This window comes from Pseudochaenichthys georgianus, chromosome 5 (genome assembly GCF_902827115.2).
Source record: "Pseudochaenichthys georgianus chromosome 5, fPseGeo1.2, whole genome shotgun sequence".
Lineage (NCBI taxonomy): Eukaryota > Metazoa > Chordata > Actinopteri > Perciformes > Channichthyidae > Pseudochaenichthys > Pseudochaenichthys georgianus.
The window spans coordinates 22,101,597-22,128,650 of record NC_047507.1 but is presented as its reverse complement, the minus strand read 5'-3'; the positions used below and the strand labels follow the sequence as shown (position 1 = coordinate 22,128,650).

The 27,054-nt window shown below is 41.3% G+C and overlaps 2 protein-coding genes across 3 annotated transcripts in view; both read left to right on the top strand.

Annotated features, from left to right (window-relative positions):
* Positions 1-4,166: 4,166 nt before the first annotated feature.
* LOC117447429 (neurogenic differentiation factor 4-like) lies at positions 4,167-5,183 on the top strand. The gene has a single exon (XM_034084169.1). It carries the CDS (start codon positions 4,185-4,187, stop codon positions 5,181-5,183), a length of 999 nt encoding a protein of 332 aa, XP_033940060.1. The 5' UTR covers positions 4,167-4,184.
* Positions 5,184-13,566: 8,383 nt separating this feature from the next.
* Positions 13,567-27,054, top strand: part of LOC117447427 (zinc finger protein 385A-like) — a 35,396-nt gene continuing 21,908 nt past the window's right edge. Inside the window, exon 1 of one of the 2 annotated variants that reach the window (XM_071203141.1) lies at positions 13,567-13,650. In XM_071203141.1, coding sequence (XP_071059242.1) covers positions 13,638-13,650 — 13 coding nt within the window. In that variant the 5' untranslated portion in view covers positions 13,567-13,637. Of the gene's footprint in view, positions 13,651-17,752; positions 18,164-27,054 lie in introns of those variants that run through there. The other variant, XM_034084166.1, reaches the window with a different exon arrangement.

The window sequence follows — 27,054 nt, the reverse complement described above, 5'->3', positions numbered from 1 at the left end:
TCCCTCTTTCCCCCACTGTCACAAACAGATTCACAGGGGATTCATGGCAAGGTCATGTTTGTGTGTGTACTGGAGTGAAGTTGTATCCGTCCTTCGTATTTCATTATAATAAACTGAATTCCATCTCACGAACATACCTAGATAAGGTGAGGCGGTGTCCTCTGAGCCATGTGAACATGCTGAGTGCGCTGAGCAGCCGGTGGAGAATAGATGAGCATCTGAGCCACAGACTGTTAAAATAAGAGATATGTTTAAGAGAGGGCCATCTGCAGCAGGACTTCATCATGTGTGGTCAGCACTGAGGGATCTTATGGGACATTATGGCACACATACAGAATTACACTTGAGCCCCACCTGAAGACAGTGATACACAGTAAGTGGGTCAAACAGAGAAGAATACAAATAAAGGAAACATTTCAGTTTCAACATTACAGGTGTTTATGTATGCAACTTTATAGCCCTAAAACAATTTCAAATACAAATTCTGATTTGATTAAGTTGTATTAAAGGTGTTATGAGTATAAGTAATGGGGACACAGGGCCTCAGCTCTTATATTCCCCTGCTAGTACCACTCCTGGGATGCAAGAGGCCCGGCTCTGCTATTCCCATTTCAGGCTGCAGGTGTGGAATAGGAAAGGCAGAGACCCACAGGGAGGGGCAGTGGGGAAGGTGGTCGGCCTGGGGGTGAACGGGGATCGAGAAGAGCCTTGTCTGGGTGTGCGGATAACCTCGTAACCTACCTCAATTCTCCCTGCTAGGGCATGTGGTGCTCTGTTTCCAAATCATGCACATTCCCTGCTCTCTGTTCCCCGATCAGTGTTGATGAGGGTCCTTATCATGTTGTTGTGCACGTCTTTGTCACTGAAGTGTGATTCAGAGAAATATTCAATTATAATTTAATATTTAAGGAATGTTAAACGGCAACAATTAAACCTATCTATTGACGGAAAAGTAATCACAAACTATTTTGGTCACATTTGAATTGTTTTCTGTTATTTTTCATGCAAAAAAGTAGTTTCCAGCCCCTCAAATGTAAAGACGTCCTGCTTTTCTTGGGTTTATATCGGATTCAATTTAATATTTTTAGGTTTTGGACTGACAAAACAAGACTTTTGAAGACATCACCTAAGACTCTGAGGTATACTGGGATGGACACTTTTTTCTATTTTCTGACTAATGTAGAAAATAATCTGCACAAATAATCAATGACAAAAACAATTGTTAGTTGCAACCCTTAATGTACCCATACACTTTAATTATGTATATCAATGCCATATCTACAACTAGAATTAAGTTTGAACTTTGATCTATAATTATTATCATGCATGGGGTGATGAATCACAGTAACAATCACTCCAAGAACGGCCACAATCCTTATGGTTAAGAAAGTACATAATTTACCCAAATACTACATTTTAAGGTGTTTTGTTGCATTTGTGATTAAAGGTTGTAGCTTTGTGGCTGCAGAGGGAGCTGCATGAAGTCTGATACATCGCCTTTAGTGATGTCACTTAAAGCAGGGGCTTCTTTGCCAGCTTTATGAACTCCCTAAATCATTGGTAAATTAACAAATCCTTTACCTTCTTTTATTTTAATTGAAAATGGAATAATCTCAGCTTGCTTTCATCATGCTTTGACTTTCAAGTGTTCTGGTATTTTAATAAATAAATAGTATATATCTTAAGAACAAGCGTTTCAAATGAAATTACTGTATAGACAAAGAAATCATATTTCCAGCTAAAGACTATGTTTACATGCACGTACACACACATACTAAAGTAATCACATTAAGCAAACAGTTAGATTGAACTGAGTATGCTCAGACCAACTGAGAGTTTTGAGTTATGTGCTTGTTTTGATCAATTAAGACAACCTAATTGTAAATCAAAACATTGAGATCAGTATACAAAATGTGATGTGAAAGTATATATAATTGTTAAAAGCTTTTAAATGCCGTAATAATACCAATATAATATTATTATATATATATATATTGACACTTCAATCAGAAGTCCTGCTAGAACATTCAGTGTGAGTTGTGGTTATTTAAGCTGCAGAAGGACCTCCAGAGAGGAGGCCATTAAAGAGTCCCAGAGATATACTGATGCTGAGCTGCAATGAGAGCAAACTCACCCGGCTGCTCAGAGCTGCCGCCTGGGTGAGATGAACTTGTTCAACAGCCTGTCTCCGCAGAGCAGACCGATGGATGGCTGGACGGAAGAAGGGATGGAACAAACACCTGCTCACACGCAACTTCAAGCTGTCACATACAGTTAGGCTCATCCGACTGAGCGCGTCTCTGCGCCGCTCAATGCGAACGTGCTGCGGATTTGGCGCAAAGCAACAAAGGCCCGGGCCTCTCCTGTTTGTCTGGAGTTTAAGTGACACATACACACACACACACACACACACACACACACACGCACGCACGCACGCACGCACGCACACACACGCACGCACGCACACGCACACACACACGCACACACACACACACACACACACCACCACACACCACCACACACACGACGACTAGAGCTTGAGCCACGGGCCGGCCACGCGCGAGCTCAAGCGCGTCAGCAGGACAGGGACGGGGGGAGGAGCTTCACCGGGGAGAGTTAAGATCCAGATCCCCCGCAGAGTGTCCCACACTGAGGCTCACACTGACACAGCGACACTTCACCGCTTATTGACAGAGACATAACTCTGAAAAACGAGTATCATCCACCAGACCTTCTGTGGAGGACCGGGACATATTAACACGGGTATGATTTAAGTTTTTAAAATGTTAAAGTTATTTATGTTGGCTGGTAGAGTTAAAGTGACTCGATTTCATGTTTATTTTCAATCGCATGGGTTTAACGTCTTTTATTTGGCTGATGATATCCTGGTAAACACAACATGTCAACATACAGTATACAACTAGTACAAGAGGCTTATTCTAATATTGACATTTAGCAAAAAGCAGCTCAAGCAAGCAATTTGTGTCGAGGCATTAATAGTTGTGCGTTTTGAAAAGGTCTGATTTCAATACACTCTGAGTTGTCTGTCGCTGATCTGGGGACGTCGATCTTTCATTTAATCCCATGGTTGTCGCTTCATCCACGGAGAAAATCCTGCGATGCCCCAGATTGAAGTCCTGTCAGTGACTTTATCTCGCAGGCCGGGCATTACTAGTTCACAAGTTAACCGGGATTACTGTGACGGGGGAGGGGGAGCGGGGGAGAAAATGAATGAAAATAGATAATGCATCTATGAAAACTCACATTTCCAACGCTCACTAAGGTCATTCGTTTTAGATAATCTCTTCTCTGTGCTTTATTGTGTCTGCTAAACAGCACCGACACCTGTGGCGGAGGAGCGAGAGGGAGCTGTCCGGTGCTGAAACACTTTGAGGACTTCTGGCAGGCAGGGTTTAGAAGTTAGATTATTATTGGTTAATAAAAAGTACAAATTACCTGGCTCCAGGTGACAGCCCCAAATAACCCCCTTAAACTCCTTAGAAAAAGACACCGGAAGACACCAAAGAGATGTTCTTAGTGTTCTGATTATTTTTCCAGTTCACTGTTACATTTCCGTATATTTTTATATCTTAAATGAGGGTTCACCTTCTTCACAGCCTGAGGTGGAGAAATACAGAATCCTTTGTTTTTATTTCAATCAAAGCAATCACATTAAGGTTTAATCAGTCTTTAATCTATAACCTATAAATGCACACACGTTTTAAATTCTAATATGTGATTGTCCTGCCCTACTAACACAATTCTGAGAAAGAATTAAAGGGACTTGATCTCAGTGTCTTCTCAGAAGAAGCCAGGGAAGAGATATTTAGAAGGGGACACAAATCAGACCTTTTATTTAGGTAAAAGCATTGATGCTACATTTCAATGCATCGTTATTAGCTGTGTTAACATACCTTTAAACAATAGATATATTATAAACTGGTCATCTATATCTATACAAACCATTTAAATAGGGATTAAAAGAACAACATTTGCCGCTGTAAATTGGTGTAGTAGCATACAATATGAATCACAGTGAGTGCATTACTTCGTTTTATTTAGCATTACATGCAGTAAATATGAGCTTTTGTCCAATGGCATTCTTTGGCTGTAAAATGGTAATGATGATTCTATTTGCACAGCACATGAAATTGACACTCCCTTGTTCTTGTTTCTACAGTACAATGATGATTAAGCCATATGTAAGACCAGGCGAGGGAGAGGAGGCCGCCAGCCCTCTGCAGTGGGTGGACGGAGACATGAGCTCGCCTGATGGAGACGCATCAGATTCATCACACCACTACAGAGATGGAGGAGATGAACAGGACAGGGAGCTTGGGAGCGAGGATGCACACGAAGAAGACGAGGAGGATGACGAGGAGGGACAGGGGGATGAAAACGAGTCCAAACGACGCGGGCCAAAGAAAAAGCGCATGACAAAGGCCCGGCAGGAGCGCTTCCGTGTGAGGCGAGTCAAGGCTAACGCCAGGGAGCGCTCCCGCATGCACGGTCTGAACGACGCTCTGGAGAGCCTGCGCACCATCATGCCTTGTCACTCCAAAACACAGAAACTGTCCAAGATCGAGACGCTACGGCTGGCCCGCAACTACATCTGCGCTCTGTCCGAAGCCCTGGATGGGGGCATCTCCACAGAAAGCAGGTCCTTCATGGACACCCTGTGCAAGGGCCTCTCACAGCCCACCAGCAACCTGGTGGCGGGCTGCCTGCAGCTGGGGCCGGGGTCTGGGCCCGGGATGAGGCCTGAGGACAGACACAGGGTCCGGGCGGCAGCTGCTCCTCTCGGTGGCGTGGTGGGCTACTCCTCTCCTGGCCTGCCGAGCCCCCCGTACGGCACCTTTGACTCTGCTCACATGCTTCATCTGAGGGCCATGAAAGGAGGAGTTTATGAGAATCACTCCCCAAATGAGTATAATGGCGGTGGTGTGGGGACCCCTCCGTACGACGGCCCCCCTACACCGCCTCTGAGCATCAGCAGCAACCTGGTGCCCAAACAGGAGCCTTCACCGCACTACCCCCCTCAACACCACTACTCCCCCTCCCCGGTGGAGCAGGGTCTGTATCAGACTCAGACTGGCTACGACGTACACTTAGAGGGGCCGTATGACTCCTACCACCCCCAGCACATGCCCCCCCGACAGATCACCTCCGTCTACAGAGACTAAGACGGATCAGGAGTGTCGATTCTGCTTCAAACCCTCAATGAACTGATCTGATCCTTCATGAACACTGACTGACTGCAGGATCAGTCTCTATGCTCGTAGCATATAACACGGTTTGCTAGCATGTGTTGTGCACCTAGAATAGCACGGCTGAATATGTTAAAATTATGAAATACATTTGAAACCAATACAAACATTTAAATATCTGATTACCAAGTAAATTAAGAACCTCCAAGGGTCTTTACAAGAAACGTAACATTGACCATTTGGACCAGATGTCCTGTTACTGTGATAAAAGCATTCATTTAACTTTGGTAACATCAGATATTCTACATAAATTAAAAGTATTTTTATTTATTCTCTTATTTAATTCAGTGTACATTAACTTTGTGCTGATGTGCGGTTGTGTGTATGGTTTCCTTTTGTACATATTTGTGGTCAAGGCCTCTCTTTGTTGATAGTTCATCTATTATATTACTTGTGTGTCAATTTCTCTGTTGTTCGTTACATTATTTCATGTTTTGCACTTCAAACTAATTCAGATGTAGAATTCCTAGTGCAGTGTAGCTGATCTTCGGAAGCTGTTGTCTGAAGAAGAAAGATGTATTGATTAAACATCAAGATTCAAGGATCAAGGTGAAGAAGCAGAAATGTCATTCTCAGGTTATTCATGAATACATATGAAAAACACATTTGCTTTGGACATGTCCATTTTGTTTTTCATTTCTGTTGTCTTTTGGAAAATTCTATGTTATTAAAATATTAAGAAATCAATCAGTCCGTGGATTTTGTGTTTGCTTTTTGTAAAACAGACAGGCAGACAGACAGACAGACAGACAGACAGACAGACAGACAGGCAGACAGACAGACAGGCAGACAGACAGACAGGCAAACAGACAGACAGACAGACAGGCAGACAGACAGACAGACAGACAGGCAGACAGACAGACAGGCAGACAGACAGACAGGCAGACAGACAGACAGACAGACAGGCAGACCGACTTTATTTTTGGATTATCATACAATAAATGTAGGTTAACATGTTCCAGTGAAATAACTTGTATCCAACATAGTCCCAAGATGTTTAAAGGCAAAGCGAAACATAACAAGTGAAAGAACACAAAGAAAGCCATGTCACCATTTAAAATAATCTATGCTGCATTATACTGTGTGTGATCATTATGGAAGATACCTGAAAGCAGACACAAGTCAAATGTGTCTACTTTCGGTACTTAAGGGTATAAGACATATAGATATATTCAAAGAAAAAGAAGATAGACATTTTGTACATTTTTATTTCAGATATTAAAAGTGAATATTCTAACAAACCATAAACAACTGTAGATTTCTGATGAATTTAAAATCCCATCAAAAATGCTGAGACAGGTTACTTGGGATACCAGGTTACCAGGTTACCAGGTTACTTGGGATTCCCTACATGTCGCTGTTTTACATGATAATCCATTATAATGCAGCATAGAGTCTTTGCAATGCAAACGGTAAACGGTATTTTGATTAAGCATGGATTATGGTAGATTAATGTACTTCATGGACTTTAGCATGCTATGAGTCATTACTCTGGTTGATTGTTTAGGTGAGTGTAGGTAGACACAAAGTATATTAACATTATTTATCAGAGCAATTATTCTTCCTCTTTTTCTCATATGAACCCATCAATTCAGCAGCACCATCAACAGGGCGAGGATCCTTGTTACTCGCTACGTTGTTTTTCATTTGTCTCTCCAGATCTCAATGGTTTAGCTTCACTAATCCTTTGGCCGTCTTTTAATGAAAGGGCGGATGTGCGAGGCAGGATTGTAAAATAAAGATTTATGATTAACATGGCTGCCCAGCCACACAGATTTCTTCTGTATTCACACTGGGACGGCATAATCCCGTCATGACGTTCACTCAGACCACAACTTAACCTTCACATATGTAATAAACACATGTCTCTACATTTACACTGGTGACCTTTCATATATACTGTACACATACATTCAGGAACACACACATTCCTAATGCAATCTAAATCAGGATTTATAGGGTTGGAAATATAAGACTTTCCATTTTTCTACGAAGAAGCACGAGTGAATCTGAGGATTACAAAGTAATGGAGAAACATTTAGGTTATGATATATATACTGTCCACATTTAAAAGTCTAAAAACAACCAGACTTATTTTATTTATGTTTTTTAGTCATAAACATTTATTGTATACATGTTTCAACAATTTGCAAACCAAGAGCAATCTGTGATTTAAAACAAGGTAACGGTACGTTTCATTAAAGCATCGTTGTGGTTGTCTACCAAAAGCTGTCATAACTGCTGGAAGGATTTTAGTCATTGGATATCTAGATCTTAGGACAGAAAGATAATCTGAGCAGACGCTAGGAGCAGTTGACCACCGTCGAAGAAACTGCATTTTTAAACTGCTAAAACGGGTATCAGTTTGTTTTGGCGTGGAGACATCGGCAGATACCTCGGTCGCTGTTTGAAGCCTCCTCAACAAATCTGAGTGAAATGGATTCCATCAAACTCCGTCTCCTGCTATTGTTTGATTGAGAAAACCCTTGGGGCAGAAAAATAAGTATTGTGTGTTTAAATGACAAATAATAATAATAATAATAATACATTTATTTTGGGGGGTGCCTTTCATAACACCCAAGGACACCTTACAGGGCATAGGGGCAATATAGGGAACAATTAAAACAGTGGATTTAGGGAGATATCAGCCGGGGTGAGACAAACAACAGGAAATGGACTATAGAAGGACACAAAAGGACACAGGGTACAGTTTATAAAGAAAATGCCAGACAACAGGTGGAAAAGGGCAACGTTATAACAAGTAACTGACTGAGTAGAAATATATCGTGCTGGAAATGTACTGTCAAAGTGGAGAAGACAATGGCAAAAAAATAACAAAGATCTGATCTGAGAGCAGCCACTTGTGTTGATTCATGGTCCAGGCTGGTCAGTGCGAGGGCCACCCACTGAGAGGTCAGTGAGCGGGGGTCACAAGGTCACACTGGGTCATGGCTCACTGGTGGGAATGGTCTGAAAGAGTCATGGTCGCCAGTGGAGTCCTCTTTCTGCTGGTCAACTCATCATCTATTCCTGCACAAAGTCACCACAGCTTTTCATTTGGAACACTGAGTGTTTGGTAAGTATAATGTGAGAGGTTATATTATGGATGAAATGCTCATAATCCTGATAAACATGCTGATGAACATCCCGCCTGACCCGCGGTGGGAAAAATATATGACTTTGTTTTCACAAGGATTAGGATAAGCCTGTGTGTGTGTGAGAGTGTGTGTGTGTTTGCAGTGCATTTGCACTACTAACCAGGGGGACCAGGGAGTGACTTTGAAGGGGCCGGATGAATAACAAAAGCAGGGCATCTCTCTGCTCTTTGAAGGCACAGGACGTCTCACACGATATGTGGAATATCCCTGATTTACCCTCATGATAGATGATAGACCGCTGATAGACCAGGGTTTTAGGGGGAAAGGATTTTCCATTTGAAAGGCCACTTTTTCACCCAAGACAAACAAAGGGCTGAATTTGTCCCTTTTGACCCCTGACCCCTCTGACTGTGACGACAAATGGTCTAAATGAGACCATGACGGCAGCAGCAATATCTCGTGCAAACTAATATAAAATCTCATTTTTACATGTATGTAAAATACTACGTTTTCTTCTGGTAAATTGGTACAAATCATAAAAAAGAGAGTTTTCAACCCTAACCCTTGCATTTGAAGGCTTTTAGTTGTTGCACAGGTCAACTGAGCATACACAAAGGTACAAATACCATTTTATATTTATGGAACATATAGTTTAAAATAAAACATTAATATTCACTATGGGTGCAATATTTAAATGGAGCACCTTTTTCAAAGAGACTTATATTTTTAACAAATCTTTGGACAATTCTTTGAAATTAGAAATCCAGAAAACAAAGCATTCACAGATATTTGTTCATATTGTAGCTTCGAGTGAGCGATCTGCAGTTCAAAAACATATAACATGTATATTTAATCTGTTGGATTAAGTAGGTACAGTATATGTTTATGTGCGTGTCTGTGAAGCACCATGCTGCGTGCATGGTTGTGTTATTTGGGATAAAACAGTATTAAGCAGCTGATCGGAGCTCAGTGTCTGAATGGTTGCATTAAGTCACTAATCCTGAGGGGAGAGGGGCAGTCGGGCAGCAGATCATCTTCTCCTCTGTTTCACAACGGCTCGCAGCTACAGCCACAACAAAGAACCAATGATGCTAAAGACTCGCCCAGGCACAGGTAAAAGATCTTAACTCATAGTTCAGGAAAAAGCATCAGCCTGTTATGTTTGTGCCAATGAGAAATAATGTTTCTGTCATGAGATTAATTTGTTAGTGCTGACTCAATGAATGTCAAAGGCAGAGTTGCACTGCCACCAAGTGGTGAAAGCTTGTGACTGAAATCAAATCCTAAAACTAGATGATGATGGGTATTTGGCCACTAGATGTCACCATTAGACAACCTGCTGTTACTGTGGAGTCTGATACAGGCCTTCTAGAAATACTGTAGTCGAGAAAGAGAGTCCCTGTTCTTGAGCTTCATAAGAGGTTGAATTGTAGTCATCTGGTCAAACACAATCAGCTGGATTAAATATAAGCATATTTAATGTGCAAATTAAACATTTGACAGTATTGTTGCACAAGGTAAAGACTAAATAAAACAGACACATTGGTAAGATTCCCAATGTTAAATAGAGTGTTGCCAGCAGAGTGAGCGAGAGGTGGGAATTAAATGAACCTATTTACATGTAAACTGGTTGATGGAGTGTGTTTGGATCAGGCTAATGAAGGTATCTGCATGCTCTCCCCATATCCAGCTAGCGATCGTATCTGTAATTATTTACCGTGAAAGGACATGAAAAAGGATTAATCAAGGAAATCTGACTGATTAAATCTTCAAAGGCGGCGCTGAAGAGCAAGGTCTATAACAGGGAAGAGGGATGTGGTTGGTGCTTTTATCTTTACGGAGGAAAAAAGCAAGAACAAAAACAGACAGTGTTCTCCAGGACTTCTGGCTCGGTGGGCTGAAAAGAAGCCAAACACATGGAAGGAACAACACAACTACTATTTGAAGTAAAACTCTTTCATTGGTTTAAATGTTATTGTTTATACAATGAGACAAATGATTCTGATGTAGGTGAGTCTATGCAAAATTGAACATGTTTTTATTTTTAATTAAGAACAAGATTTGAATACTTATGACCAACACAAATGAGTTTTATTATCTAACATCTATCTCTTTTTCAAATGTGTACAATGATCTTACATTGAAAACCTTTAATATTTTCTGTTTCTAATTCTATCTCTCATCCTTACATACATACCCTTTGATTTTGGAGTTCAATCATTTTGGAGAAGACAGTAAAGGGTCCATTATGAGAAGGTAATGATCTTCTGAAGCAAGTGTCCAACAATTCAACCTTCCTTGACCTTGTGCGGACAGAAACCCCCTATCTCAACGCAGTCTCAGGTGTCCTGTTACTATTAATTAGGTGACACAAATGTCAACCTGGGGTAAAAGTTAGGTGAGCGGAGGGCCGTTAAAATGTAACAGCATCGTTTTGGCCAACAGTCTTTTAATTAGCTGCTTGGATGAGGTGCCTCAGTCCAAATAGATCCACGTGTCAAGTGGAATGGAAACGTACGTAAACATCGATGAGTCATTTATAGATCAGAGACAGAGACACGTCCTGCATTTCTCTGCCGGAAGTAATGCTGGGTGTTCTTTTAACATTTTATAGCAGATAAAGAGAGAGAGAATGGCTTAGATAGAGAACAGCGAGCCTGAGGGGGAGGGATCTGTGTGTGTGTGTGTGTGTGTGTGTGTGTGTGTGTGTGTGTGTGTGTGTGTGTGTGTGTGTGTGTGTGTGTGTGTGTGTGTGTGTGTGTGTGTGTGTGTGTGTGTGTGTGTGTGTGTGTGTGTGTGTGTGTGTGTGTGTGTGTGTGTGTGTGTGTGTGTGTGTGTGTGTGTGTGTGTGTGTGTGTGTGTGTGTGTGTGTGTGTGTGTGTGTGTGTGTGTGTAACTGTATCCCCCTGATGAAATGTGCTTACTGCTTCAGTTTGCTGTCCTTCCCCACTGTCCCTTAACCTAACCCCTACGTGGGATATTGGCAGAGGGTGTGTGTGTGTGTGGGGGGGGGGGCATGTGTGTGTGTGCGTGTATTATGCAAATGAAATAAAGGCAAGGTGTCTGCCTCAAATGAAACCAGGCTCTAAGTTTACATGGGCATCTCTTTCTCTGAAGTGTCACAGTGGGACCCTGTCAAGGCCGACAGGACGGCGCTGTTACTGCTTTTAATGCCAACATTAAAACACTTAGTGTTTCTAAACAGCCTCACTCTCATTTACACAAAAGCACTTCACATAGTAAATGCCAATAAACTGTTCATTTACATTTGATAGCGTGTACTTAACCCCACATGTATCCGGCATGTCCTGCAAGCTGAGTTGTAAAATGTAGATCGATTCTTCACCCGCCTTCTAGCATATCAGAATTGGGCTGACATTTAGTCGACATTGCGCCATGCGTCAGTCTCACCTCCGGCCTCTCCTCCTGCTCCTCCACCTTATACCCGTATACTTTCCTAAAACCACAGTTGCAAGCACATTTACAATATCCAATCTGAATATACACTTACCGGCAGCAGAGAGGAATCGACATGCTAGCACACACAGGAGCCCAACAGTATCATGTTTGTACATTTTCTGAGACACTGTTCATCTCACTGCCATCCACATTTTAATTTCATCATCCCAGCTTTTGCAGCACTTCACGTTGGGTGTTTCAGTGGAGGACTAACTGCGTAATGGATGACTGAGAGGCTGAGAGAGTGTTGGACTTGCAGTGGATCAGCGTTTTAAGGACTTTAATTAGAAACATTAATAAAACATGCACCTCAACTCAATGTGTAACTGCTTGGACTTAAAAATGTTTTTTACTTTTTTTTCATCCGTTTTTGTATATATCTTGCTATTATTTGTTAAGAAGTATAACTCTTGCTATTTAAAAGAGCAGATATCTTAAAAAAGCATTTTTCTCCTGATTTGTACTGTCTGTTCTACATGCATGTGCAAATAAACAAAAGAGCCACCTACTGATAATTGATGCGTTTAACTGTGCGATGTGAGAGGGAAAACAGGAGACTGTAAAAACAGTTGGGAATTTATGACTGCGTTTAAACGGTTGCTGAGTTACATGAACTTGAACTGTATAGGTGATGGAGAAACAATTTAAAGAAAGGCAAGAATCAGACAAAATATGAGCACACTTTTTGCAATGCTTTCATTTCCATATTAGCTCAAAATTGTGCATGAAAGCACAAAAGTTCATGAGTCTTTTCCCCCTCAGCCATTTTTTGAAAAATTGTAGGGCACATTTTTTGTATAATTTATTCACGGTTCCGCAAGCTAAAGGCAAGTTAGATTTAAGATTATTTAAGACTTTTTTAAAAAGCCTCAGAGAAATATATTTAAGACTAATTTGTTATTTGTCCGCTATCCCAAACGTATGTATTGCAAAACAGTGATGCTACCAATTATTTTGATATTTGACTTGCTGTAACGTATTTAAGACAGTTTAACACCATGTGAGGCCTTATTTCTAATGAATTTAATGGCTTTCAAGACTTTTTTAAGAAACCATTTATTCAAGCCAATAACCTTATCTGAAAAAAGAACCTTTTAGGCAGAGCCAATTCTGGGGGAACCCATTTCCTAAAACAAACAACCTATTTGCCTGTGAGCCATCTGATTCATCCACCAATCATAGTCTTCTATGCTTCACCATGTCAACATGTTCCTGCTCTGCTTCATGTCTCTCAAGTTTCAACGCCTTGCCACCCTGCTCCTCCTCGACAACACACACTTGTTTCGTCTGATCTTCCATCCGTCGCTGGTTCCCCCTCCTCTCGGTCCTGCCCCTCCTTTTCCTCACATTCTCTCTCTCTCTGCCTGTATCTCCCTCCTTCCACAGTTGTCCTCACATATTAGGTTCCCCCGTCGTAAGAGGCAGAATTAGCCTCTGGAATCTCATGCACTTGATTCCTTAGCTCCCAGGAAAGAGTTGACGGCAGGAAGGATCAAATAAAAACAACACATAGAGAATATAGAGAAACACAGAGGAGGATTAAGAGGAAGAGGAAGAAACTGACCATCATGCAGCTTTCTGTTTGATGCAGCTTCACTGTGGGCATGCGGCTTCTTGTGCCGAGCGTTTCTGCGCTCTCCAGCTGACCGGTGCAAGGTCTGCGCTAATGTTGCTCATTGCTACTTTATTTATCTCCTCACAGTAACGTGAGCAAACTTTAATTTATCGCACTCAAAGAGGAGCTTGCTGACACACTGACCTTTGGACTCAAGCACTGGATCCTTTCGACCCGGGTGAGGAACAGAGGCAACCAATGTGGGGCTCAGGTAAGAACATCATGGACTTCTGAGCGATGCTAACCCACCCACAACTCTGAGCATTCCTCCTTTGATCACCTTAACATGAACGAGAGCTGGATAAGCCAGGATCCCCTCATTATTGCAATATTGTGAGCAGAAATAAAGCGCCAGTGACAGACCTCCATGAGTCTTTGAAGCTTTCTCTCTTTGATGAGTGTTATGGCGGTCTTTAACACATGTCAGCAGTCATTGTCAGACAAGAGTTGCACTCAGACCTGATCTGACCCCCGACCTTTCACATACATCATCGGTGTGGTGCAGGGATGAAGGGAGGGGAAGAGAAAAAAGACAGAGGCTTATATAGAGGGCACTGTCTCTGTACTTTGTTACATCCCTAATGAAAGCGACATAACAACAGGATGGAAGAATCAGGCAGACGCAGGAGAAATAATGAGCAATGTGTGCAAGAAGTGTTCTGGTTCAAATGAGGATTGTCAGTGTCAGTAGGATATGAGTAAAGGATACCAAACAAATGCAACACAAGGAACACATTTTGCCCGAGGAAGACTTGTAGTTGGTTATAGCTTTGCAAATTAACTAATGCAATCAAGGGTGTTCTGATTCCGGTGTAGGGGGACTCAATTGCAAGATGCACACTAATTCAGTGTCAGCCTAAACTCTCACTGCAGATAACAGACACAGTTGTGTGTTTCTTTGCATGTTGATTAGATTGAGGTTCGTTGACTTGAGCACACTGACCCCGTCATAAACACGTTGAAATGTGCCTGGAATTAAAAAAGAGCAAATTATATAGAGTGAAAGGAATTGATCAGATGTCAGGATTAAGTCATTAGTCATTACTCCATGTAAACATAACTCAGTAGAATTATGTTAGTGTGTTTGACAAAAGCAAGATAATATTAGGTTCACTTCCCCTTGTCAACTTCTTCAGTGGAGGGAGTTGCTCTATTGATATGAGTAATGAACACCGGTCATGCTATGGGTTGGTCTGTCATAAGGGATTATAACCTCTGTCTTTAATGTTGGCTATTAATGCTCTACAAAAGTTAGTGAGTGGACATCTAGTCAATTAAGTGCAGTTCTGAATCGAGTTTCATGTTTTAATAACTTGTATTCTTTTGTATTTTCTGCTTTCTGAAGTCAAAGACTGATTTTTTTCATGACAAGTTGACAACATATATAACAAATGTTTGGAAAAATTAAACTTAAAAATAAAGACTTTTAGTGTACTAAACCATGACCAGTCGACCCCCTCCCTAACAAAGCATGTTTTTGTTGTACATGCAGTGAACCACTACCTCTTCCAGTCAGTGAGGATGAGTGGGAGTGAGCTCTGAGCCTCCTTCACTGTGCCAGGACAGGAGAAACTCTCCATCTGACAGATGTACAACACAAACAGCTGGCTGCTTTTTCACTTTGTGTCTGGACCTCAGCTGATTGACCACACAGCTCAAACAGCACAACCAGTAAAACCAGTAACAAAACAACAACAACAACAACAACAACAACAACAACAACAACAACATTGTTATTATAATATTGTTACCAGTCACTAGGGTTTGTCAATAAGTCCACAAATAATTGTTTTGTATACCATTACTAAATTATACTTGTGCATGCAGGATAGTAAATGACAAAAATGTTCAGGTTGGATTGATCTCTTTATCTTACTCTGTTTGGCCACTTGAACCTGTAAGTGGCTGTTTTAACACAATGCTTTAGGCTGTTTCGTCAGAGTTACACTAGAAATGAAGACTTCATTAAACGTTGGCAGGCCTCATCAGAACTCACCGCTAACGATCACGGCTAAAATTACAGTTCAACAAGCCTGTCGACACATTTATGGCCTCCAGGGGCGAGAGAATGAAAGGATGGCTGAGGTCACATGCTCTCAATAGCACGGAGAGCAGGTACACTGACTGCACTGCACAACCGATACAAACTGTATTCAAACTGTTCAATATATCTAGACTTTTTTATGCAAAAGAAAAGTAGAGTTTTGTGTGAAACAGTCCAACTCGAATGTATATGCATTGTATTTACTATGCTTTGTTATTTTGCTAGCATCGGTTAAATTACATTAGACACAGAAACGACTCCATATAAAAGAAAACACATAATCTCTCTGTAAATTATATTTGATGAATATTAAAACCAAATTTTGCTTGACTTTGAACTATTACAATGCATCTTCCTGAAACCCTTAAGAGCTGTATATGTTCAAATCAGTTGATCTTTTGTAAACTGTCTAATAAAAAGACACGATGTATCCAATAAAGCAGTAATTGGCAAACGGCCACTCCACTGGGACAAATCTCATCCCCTAACGAGACATTAGGAAGCCAAAGGTTTTATCTTTTAAGTTGAAAAAAAAAAAGATGAGAGTTTTGTCAAAATCAATAGCCCATTTAACTAGACGGATAGATTCTCAGTAACATGTCAATCAATTTAGAGAATACAAAAACAATCATATAGAAAATATTTTAGGCATATAGAAAGACTTCACTTCCTCTTTAAACTGACACTACTCTAGAACATTTTCCCACACTAAAAAAAACAATTGCAACCTCTTTTGTCAAAGCTTTTTAATATAACGTTGACATTACTCCTGCTCCAACATGCAATAAGGCACGAAGAGGTGCATATATTTGAATAGTGAAAGCTTATTTCAGCTCATTCTTTAATAAATGTAACTGTATTCTATCAACCTGGCACCAACATCCTGTAACCCTAAAGCAGTGAACAAGTGAACAACTTAAAGCCACATGACAAACACACACACACACACACACACACACACACACACACACACACACACACACACACACACACACACACACACACACACACACACACACACACACACACACACACACACACACACACACACACACACACACACACATACACACACACACACACACACACACACACACACACACACACACACACACACACAGGATGGTGTGTCACCCGAGTCCAGTGGTCCGGTTTCAGTTTCCCATGGTGACATCCATTAAAGTCATGCTGTGTCTGCCCCTTTACCCTCTGACAGCCACATTAGCACCTGGCCCATTGGAAACAACAATACACCTACCTGCATTATTCAGCCCGACTCAACTAATGAGGAAACCTTATCACACACACACACACACACACACACACACACACACACACACACACACACACACACACACACACACACACACACACACACACACACACACACACACACACACACACACACACACACACACACACACAATCCTGGGTTCACACATACTCGCAGTCTGTCACAGAGCATTATCGGATTCACTGTACGTATTTATTTATTTGTTATTAATGATGTAGAAATAGGTCGCTCATGTTGCCTGAAGCTGGGGGGCATGCTGCCGGATCTTGTGGGAAATAGTTTGATGAAGTTTGGAAAATAAGCTTTGAATCATTTGAGTAAGCTTCTTTTTGTGCTCATTCAGCACTCTGCCTGTCTGCACGCCCCTTCATCCTCCATCATATCTTCCACATTTCATCACCGCTTTCATCCCCAGTCAGCCTGCGTTAACCTCAATCCCCCCCCCCCCTCCCTCCACTGCTTCATAGAGTCTCTGGAGCTGTCAGTCTCTGTTAAACCTCTGTGTCTGCTTTTCTTTTTTCTCTGTTCAAACAGTTGTCTGGAAAAGTCACTGTGGTGTGAACTGTGTGTCAGTATTTTCACAATGTAACACCTGACACTACATACAGGTAGATTCTACATACATCCTCCATATGTGGGGGGATGTTTTGACGGCACACGTGTTTCAGATGCCGTCATTGTGAGGCATAGAGTGAGACACATGAGAGAAAGAAAAAGTCAACAGTAAACAGCAGAGAAGGGGTGCCAGAGGGAGAGGGAAAGCAAGATCGACAGCAGCATTATCACTCAGCCTCCTCATTCAAACACACCAAGAAAATGCTCAGCACCTCCTCTTCTCATTGGCCGAGCCTCCGGCCAATCGTTGCTCAGGAATGCAAGGTGCCTTTAGGTTATACCCAACCCCAAAATATGAGAGAGACAGCGAGAGAGAGAGAGAGAGAGAGAGAGAGAGAGAGAGAGGAAGAGAGATATGCACACTGTGGTGCAGAGGTTCCTCCAGTGAGGCAGGGCTCCATCTCAGCTGTACACTGTGGTGTTTCTCCACTGAGTGAATATATATAACAGTGAATACATTACAGGCTGCCTTGCAGTAGACTGAGTGCGCGTGCTGTTGCAGTCGGGGTTCTGCTGTGCTCTGGCAACAGCTGGCTGAGCGTGTCAAGATCTGAAGAAGGAGAAGCTTCTCATGTGGACGAAGGCAGCGGAAGAGACACAGCGCAGGATGCAAAGTGATGGTTGTGGTGTTGAGACGTCTTTTTTGGTCTCACTTTGAGTTTTGAGAGCCAGAGAGGTTGGAGTCACTGCTGATCGAGGGAGAGAGGAACTGAGCAAGGAGATAACGTGGGAACAAGAAACTGACAGTGGACGTGTTCAGGATGATCTTGGGTAAGAGGATATCAGAAAGCATTTCTCTTTTTGCTCTCGTTGATCCGATTGATCTGTTTTTTCACAGTTACATTCTTCTTATGCCAAGGTTATCATTTATCTCTGGTACAAACTTTCGGCTGCATGCGCTGCTTTGGGAAACTCAGATGCATCTTAGATGACGTCGTCACATAGTGATAAAAAGAAAACCGATGCACGATAGAAGGATTCCCCTCTTTGGAAAATCTGTAGGATGGTGTGAGCGAGGCTCCTTGCTGTTCCTGTTCATGTGACTTTCATCATTAATCCTGCAGTCGTCACAATTGTTCATAAACGCATGTGTATATTGTAGTCGCTAAATTCCGTGTCCTATAAGCTTTGAAACAAAATAGCAATAAAAGAAGAGGTCAAAAGGCCATTTGCTTATCCATTTTATTTCCTTAAAAAAGCCCAAAGCGGTTCAATAACACTGATCCTGTATAAATAATAATAATAGTTATTTGCAAATGATGTCTTAATTATGATTTGTAAAAATCATGTATATATCTAGTTTAAATATGTTTTATAAAATATATGATTTTGAGTTATCCTAAAGCATTTCACAGCCTGTGCTGGATGGTATTAATAGACTAACATGCAGATTTGATAAAATATGTATTTTGTTTCTATGTGACGCAGTCCTAAACAGTAGACTTTCACATTTTTAGTTTAAACATTTGATCTTTTTAGTTCATCAATATTGATACTTGCTTCTCGTCTTACATTTCATTAAATACAATGACCTTCTTCCATGTTAACTAAATATTAGACTACTTTATTTTTGTTTGCTTGATCTTACCCCTGCCTCAGTCTTCCTGTGACCTGAGTGTGGGTTTGAGCTTGTGTTAATCCCTCCCTGGAGCTGAAGCTTTAACTCTGTATGCACTAGATACTAAACACACTGACACGAGATCACATCAACATGGGGCTCCGGTTTTATATACTGTATTTATTAGTTTCCTTTTACTGAGATATAGATGTAAATCCAGGGACTAAAATAGTGTCTATGAAAGGCGATGACAGTGACAGTGTGGACAGGAAGAGATGGAAAAACAAACATGGAGAAAAAAGTCTCCTCTCCGGCTGTCCATCATCAGAAAGAAATCTCCCAATCCATTCACTGCCATCTGAATACTGTATTTCTTTAATGAAAGGCAACATTCAAACACGTCTACACGATCAGCAGCGAAGTATGAAAGAAATGTGTTAAAGCAGGCTTATCTCCCCTGGTGCAGAGCAGCGAGCATCGCAGTTTAGCAACTTATGATGAATATTTCAGACCCAGAGGTTTCAGGTCTTTATTTATTTAAAAAATAGGCCAAGGCTTCTTCTAGAATGACGCAAGGTCCTCACTCAGCCCTATGAAAAAAGATTCGTAGCTTGCATCACTGTTCACTCAACCAATATGAAGTAATCCATATACACAGAAAACCCTCCCTCATTAATGTCCTGCAGGTGCTTGTTGTTCCTGATAAACAACATGACCTTTGAATAGAGGCATTGCAGCCAGGGATGAAAAGTATTGACATTTAAAATGAAGAAATGCGTAGTGCATCACTCTGTGTGTTTGATAAACTGACACAGATTTCAAACGTCTTTGAAGCCGCCAACTGATGCACGGAGTAAAACCAGCAATGGTAATCAACGAAGTGAAGGTCAAGTACCTCTGACGGCCCAAGGTTCCAGTATGTATACTATACTGTCTCTCCACACAAAATAAAGCAATTGTTGTTTATTAATGTTTTAAAAACAACATTAACTTTTATCTGACAACAAGCTTTAATCGAACATATGATTCTTGTCTTTCAAAACGCAAGGAAAATGATGCAGGACTTTAAAAAGCAATCTTTTAGAGGAGCTTGGGGTGGATTGATGTCCAAACAATGTGAGATACAGGACACATTCCCGTTAAATACCCCAGTCAACATCAACCATGACCAAGATGGTTGTCTGACCTTCTGCCAGGACTACATCTCACTCCATGCTTTCAGCCTAATAATGGTCCAACGTGCCCCTGTGCACACAACTGTAAACATGTGGAAATGAAAGATGGGAGGTATTAGTGCTATCAGGTGGGTCTGGGAATCACGGCCACTCGTGATAATTAAGTATTTAGAAAGCATGCGCATCTAGAAAATAAATGCTAACGGAGCAGGGCAGACTAAGATTTTAAATGTAGAGTCGACACACAAGTGTTGAGCATCAAGCTTTTGGAACAGTAGACTACAAGTAGTTGTTGAGATATTTCACTCTGGACAAAACATGTATACACAAAAAATATGTGTATACTGATCCCAACATTAACCAACACGATTTTTTAGCTTGAACCATATCCATATCTCTAAACTCTAGTATTTATTGTTGTTTTAGTAGTGGTGATGGTGTATGAATGCAAACTATCTTATCCTGCTGATTTGCAAGTTATATCAGAAGATATTGACATATATGTTGTTTTGGAAGGCATGACAACGACATATTAGCCAATAAGTTGAAAGGACTTTTTGACCATATTTATAAAAAGTAGAAGGCCTGAATAGCTGCAGCACAAAACACTAGTGTATTTACTTTACTGGTTACAAGGATGCCAACAATGGCAAGAGAGCAAATAGGATAAACATAAAGTATCTTTGTTGTTTATTGTCCTGAAGGTATGCAGGCCACAGCTGAGCCACCAGCCACCAGCCTTTTACGCAGCATAACAACCCAGACAAGCACAAAGCATATAGCATAAAATCACACTCTAGCCTCAAGACTCCAAAACGAAGCCTATAATTTCTGCTTCTGCGGGAACAAACAATGTGCTATATGTAGATCAGCTGCATACATACTCCTGTTGTTTGATTAGATTGTTCTGCCTATTGAAAATCAAGTATTTATTGCCTTTATTGTGCTCTCTATTGTTTAACATCCTAAGGACATGCACCTGGCTTCTTTACGTCCGATGCCATTGTCGTGTTGTGTGTTCATCCTTTTGCACATGTGCCTTTGTGTGTTTGCTTGTGTACTTTACATGCTCAGGTTTCTGTAGGTCTGTATCTGCAGCCGTGTGTCCTGCCAGCCCCCAGCAGGTGTATAAATGGTTTGACACACAGAATGATGATGTGGGGCAGGGCTGCAGGTGATGTTGACATGGTGGATCCCTTAATGGTTCTTACTTTGCTCTGCATGCGGTAGTGCTCTCTGTTTGCCTCAAACTGTGCTACGTCATGACCGCAGGGCTGACAGCCAGGTTCAGGATGTTCTGACACCGCCCTACAGAGCTGAAGCCTGAGAGGAGCTACAGATACTCATGAGCTCCAGGATCCAGGTTGTTACCATTTACAGAACAAAAAGGCACAGATGGATTATATCATTACAACTATGGTAACATACTGCTAAAAATCCAATATGAACTGCTTTCTCCTATCTTTTGTAACTACTGGGAATGATAACTTTTTACTCACAACTTTGCTCTAGATATTTAGGTAAAACATATTCCAGCAAAAATAGCACCCTATATATTTTTTTATGACTGCAGAAGCGTGACTTCATACAAAGCTTATGGAAATAATCAAAATGTGCGTGAATAGACGCTACTGTATCACCTTACATTAGACAAGGCGCATCTGCATGAGTTGAAGAATGTTTTACCCTTTATACAAAAGCCCTCATCATCTTGGTGACATTATTAAACCTGTTAATTAAGGTTATGGAAAGATCATTGGTTTGTTTCACGTAGATTATGACTTCCTCAGGAGAGTATTATCAAAATGTTTCAAATTGAGGCAGAATTTTTTTTACCTGAGTCTATAATTCAACTTCATCGATATAGATATATGGAAAAAAAGACAAACAGAAGTGGAATTTCTAGTGCTTTCTGAGATCTGTCAGTCTGAAGTGTTACAATTCATATCTGTAAGTGACACGTTTCCTGGCATTAGATAATCACATGAATAGGGCAAGGGAAAAAATCCATAGATTCTTGTATGAACACACAGAGGGTCCGAAATAAAGTGATTACAGAAAGCCTGGAATAGAATCATTTGTTTCTATTAACCACCAATGCAAGAACATTTGTCAAAATGTTTGTAGAAAATCAACTTCAACAATTCTAATATGATGCAAACACTCAACAGTTAATGTAGTAAACATTTCCCACTCTTACTACAATTTAAACAAAGCTGCAAACACGCATCATTAATGAACCCAATTTGTTACATTAAGTACTAGTCCACTTGACCAATGGTTATTTGATGTATGTCCTGTTAGTTACGTTATTTAGTTATTGTTTATGATTATTATTATCACTATTAGGGGTGTTGACATTTGAATGCATCCCTGGTAGACTTGGTCGCTCTATGACGCGTTGAACCCAATGTGAGCAAATTACACTGAAGGCTGCGACGCCACACCTGAGATTACTTCCAAAAAGTGTTCACGTTCTACATTTTGTACGTGTAACGTTATATTTGTTCGGTAACACTTCGGTACACTTCGGTACAAACACGTACGTGTACCGAAGGGCCCATAACGAATATTTTCGGTACGAATACGTATACCGTTACACCCCAAATCACTATCATTATTGTTATGTCGTCTAATTTGCAAAGGAGACCTAAAGATTATTTAGGGAATTGGTTTGTATATGTGTGAGGGAAAGAGAGAATTGATTTATTTCGTAATGCAATGTAAATAAATTCAATACAATCGAATTGGTTTAAAAAAACAAAAACAAACAAAGATGACCTGTCTTCCCAAATCAATGTCTCAAGATGTCTGTAAATGCTTACAACAAGACATGACATTCAGACAAGCTACAGGGAGGGCAACTAAATAACCCTAAATTGTTCATGCGTGTATAACATTTGCATGTGACAGCCAAAGGTTAACCCTCACAAGCAGCTGTACCGATTGGATTGCTTTCTTCTCCATTTTGAAAGCACTCTATGAGAATTTAGCACATGGACAATACAGCATGTTGTTTAGCTGTGGGGGTTATAACTGCTTTCTCAATAGATGGCATTTTCTCTGCACATTAACCTGCAGGTTAACATGGCTCTTTACCTCCTCTGGTCACCTTGGACTCACCTCAAAACATGCGGCTCCAACCCCCTCCTCGATGCTTTCCTTCTCTTTCCACCTCATCTACCCCCGTCGTCCAGACCTCTTTTCCTCGCTCAACCGACTCTCTCCGGTTGCCACTGCCATCATCTTCTCTGTCAAAGCTCCTTTTTGCTCGTCATCTCCACTTCTTGCCAATCAGGGAGTTTTGACCTCTTGTGATGATTCATTATCTGGCACTACGGAAAGACAGACAGAATTTTTCATGAGAAATTGTTAGCCAGGAATAGTCTAAACACAGCAACGTACTTCCATCATTACATAATGATTTTCATTTTAATGAGAGCAGTGCAAATCTGTTGGGGAAAACTAAAGTCTTCATTAGTTGCAAATACTGCATGAAATCAGAGTGAGGCTGCAGAAGGACTGGCTGATCTCAAGAGCACTGCATAAAAACACACACACACACACTTCCAGTGAAAGAGGTCTTCTGAGAGTTCTCTTGGAGGTAGCATTTATGCCTGGCCGCTGGGGCGCGGAGCATCTATCATTAAAACAAAGTGCAGACTGAAATCAACTGTGTTCTCCTTCACCGCCAGCACTCAGCTCTCCTCTTCATCGTGTTCCCTCCTCACTGTCCAGATCTCACACAGACAAACACAACATTAATCAGCATGGAGCCTATACGTTAGTTCATTTAGAGCTTCATTCATTCTAGACTACAAAGGTTAGTGTGTGTGTGTGTGTGTGTGTGTGTGTGTGTGTGTGTGTGTGTGTGTGTGTGTGTGTGTGTGTGTGTGTGTGTGTGTGTGTGTGTGTGTGTGTGTGTGTGTGTGTGTGTGTGTGTGTGTGTGTGTGTGTGTGTGTGTGTGGTGTGTGTGTGTGTGTGTGTGTGTGTGTGTGTGTGTGTGTGTGTGTGTGTGTGTGTGTGTGTGTATTGTCGCCTGTCCCCGCCGGCTTAGTTTGAAATAGCTGCTTTTGACTTGAGGGTAAGCTGAGCTGCAGTAAATTGGATGTTATGCTCAGTCCTTCACAGCAGCTGTATGCGACACTGAGACAGAGCCATCTTCCCCCTGCATCACCACAAAGTTAGCACTCTGTGTCTTTAAAGGTTAGACCACCTAACACAGTTCCATTACATTTACACCACATGGGAAATAGCAGATGTGACAAATCATTTAAAATGTTTATTTTGCAGAGAACTGGTTAAAATGTCACCTGGTGCCAAAGCATTCCTGTCACATAACAACAAATTGAAGTCATAAATCACTTGAAACAGATGACGATCGTCAACATACTAATGGGGTCATCTGCTGCCTAATGATGGATCCACTCTTTTTCACATAGCCTTGTACACCAAACCTAGGGCACAGACGAACAAGAACACAGCACATCCGTTGGTTTTTAGGTGAACAGACGAACCGGCCTCAAGAATTGTCTTGTGTTTGTTTTATATCTCCAGTCAATGGGTTTTGTTCAGGGGAGGCTGGCAATCTAGCACAGAAGCACATTTCAGAGTCTTGTGAGCACAGCTGCCCATTGAGATGCGAATGTGAGGCGACTGGCATCGGGTGCCAAGCCAGCTTCGAGTGTTGAGCTGGAACTAAAAGGTGGCTGGCTTTCTTTTCTTTTTTATTTCAATATCTGTTTTTGGTTGGACCCTGCAGTGCTTCTGCCTCTCGTCAGACTTCATTCTGTCAGACAGCATGTCACCCATCTCCTGTCCCATCATGGAGCACAAAGATGGTGGCAGGCAGAGAATACAGAGAGGCTCCAGGAACCTCACTGACATTGACATTACCTCTGTGATGATTAAACCTAAATTGGCTAAATGAATTGCCAATTTGAGAGGCCTTAGTCACAGCATATTGGTGTGTGCATGCCTCTGTGTGCACACGTCAAGGTTTGTGAAATCTACTGTGACAATCAGATTGAGTCTCTGGTTGTCTGTTTTCTTTTTTGTCCCCCCTCTCTGCGTCTCTTCATTTCTGTCCTACTACCTCTTGCTCACAATCTACACACAAATTCAATAAGCTATTACACAGGCATTGATCTTTTTCTTTCCCAAACATTTGCATTAGAAAAAAAAAAGTCACTAAGATGAAGGTCTGGGTGAGAAATCCTTGTCTGTTCATTTCAGTGTAGATAGATGGTGAAGGCTGGATTTACAGTATAGAGTTTGGCAGCACTTTAACACTCCTCAGAATGTGTCCAATCAATGCAGACCCTCTCTGTGTGGTGTGGACGCTGTTGAAGAGTCGTGGCTTTCACTTATCTGATGTCATTATAAATCCCTCAAGAGGAGGGTAGGTCGGGGGATGCTGCCACTACACTCACACTGCATCGAGCTGCTGTGCATAATTTGACCCTGAAAAGACTGTGTGCCAGCATTAAATACATTACTCTGTTGTGAGTGTCTGCACAGCAAATGCAGATTTATAAGTAACGACACACACGCTTGACCTTTAAATTGTAATGTGGCGTAAAATGAGCTGCGGATTTACCAGAAGCTGCCGGGAATACGCTTCACTAACCTCAGACACACATTGATGATACCTCTCAGCCAATCCATCAAGCTGAAACATTATTGTCCCACTATAGGCTTTGTTAACCACATGTTTAATTGCCTCTTGGACAATTTATCCTTCTCCTTTATTGCTTATAGCTGGAAAAAAAATAATTAGGTGCATAAAGAATTTTAGAAATGTAAAAGGAGAGCTGGTAATATTCTATATTTTTCTTTGCCTGTTTTGAATGACGAATACACACTACCGCCGCCTGCTGGTAAGGAGAGTTATTGCCACTCACGCATGCGCAGTTCGTACGTGCTCGGCTGAAGTCTTTGCGGTGTGCTCCAGTCTGGCTCCAGTGCAAACACATGGCCAACACGCAGGAGAACCGCCGACGCAACAGCGTGAGCAGAGATAGACTGCGCAAAATATACAGATAGCAGGAGACAGAGGACAGCCATGGTCAGATAGGAAAACATTCAGGAGCTATCTGGATCAGTCTTATGCGACAATGGAAACTGAACTAAAGAGAACATTTGAAACTTTAGCAGTCTGCGTGATCTGCCTGTAGGGAGGGCCGGGCCGGCCCTGCGAGTAAAGTAACGAGTAAAGTAACGAGTTACTTTATGTAGTGAGTAACGAAGTAGTGTAATATATTACTTTTTTTTTTTAAAGTAATATGTAATATGTAATATATTACTTTTTTTTAGTAACGACCCCATCTCTGCTAATATGCAACTGTGTAGATAAAGCCTGATTAGTTCATACAGTTTGTGCTGTAGAGCTCCACCGTGGTGGAAAATTTGTATCGTTGGCGGAGAATGTTCCCCAACAGAATCATAATTTACTCCTGCTTCTACAAACAACATGTCCATCTTTTCAAGACAACTCTACATCATTTAAAAGTTAAAGTCTTTATATGTTATCAGTTTTTTTTTTATCAGTAGGAACAAAATGGCTGGGGCTTGGTCAGTTTGGCTTTTTTTTTTATGGGATTTTATATCTTCAAATATACTGAAGAATATCACCATCTTTTAATATTGACTTTTTTGACCACATGAATAACAAATACGTCAAACTTTGTGGCATCATTAAAGTGTAGTACCACTTATTTTAAGCTTACATTTTTTTGGGATATCTGGTGTTGAGCGTTCACTCATTCCTGCATGTTCGTACGCTGGTGTAAACATGCAGGAGGTGTGTTATTACCGCTTTATTTTGCTCAGCACAGACCTTGCTGTGCTTGGTTTACTGAGGCGATAATGGCCGCCATGTGAGCTGTGGGGGTCCATGGGATGCCTGAAGGACACTTAAACCGTGACC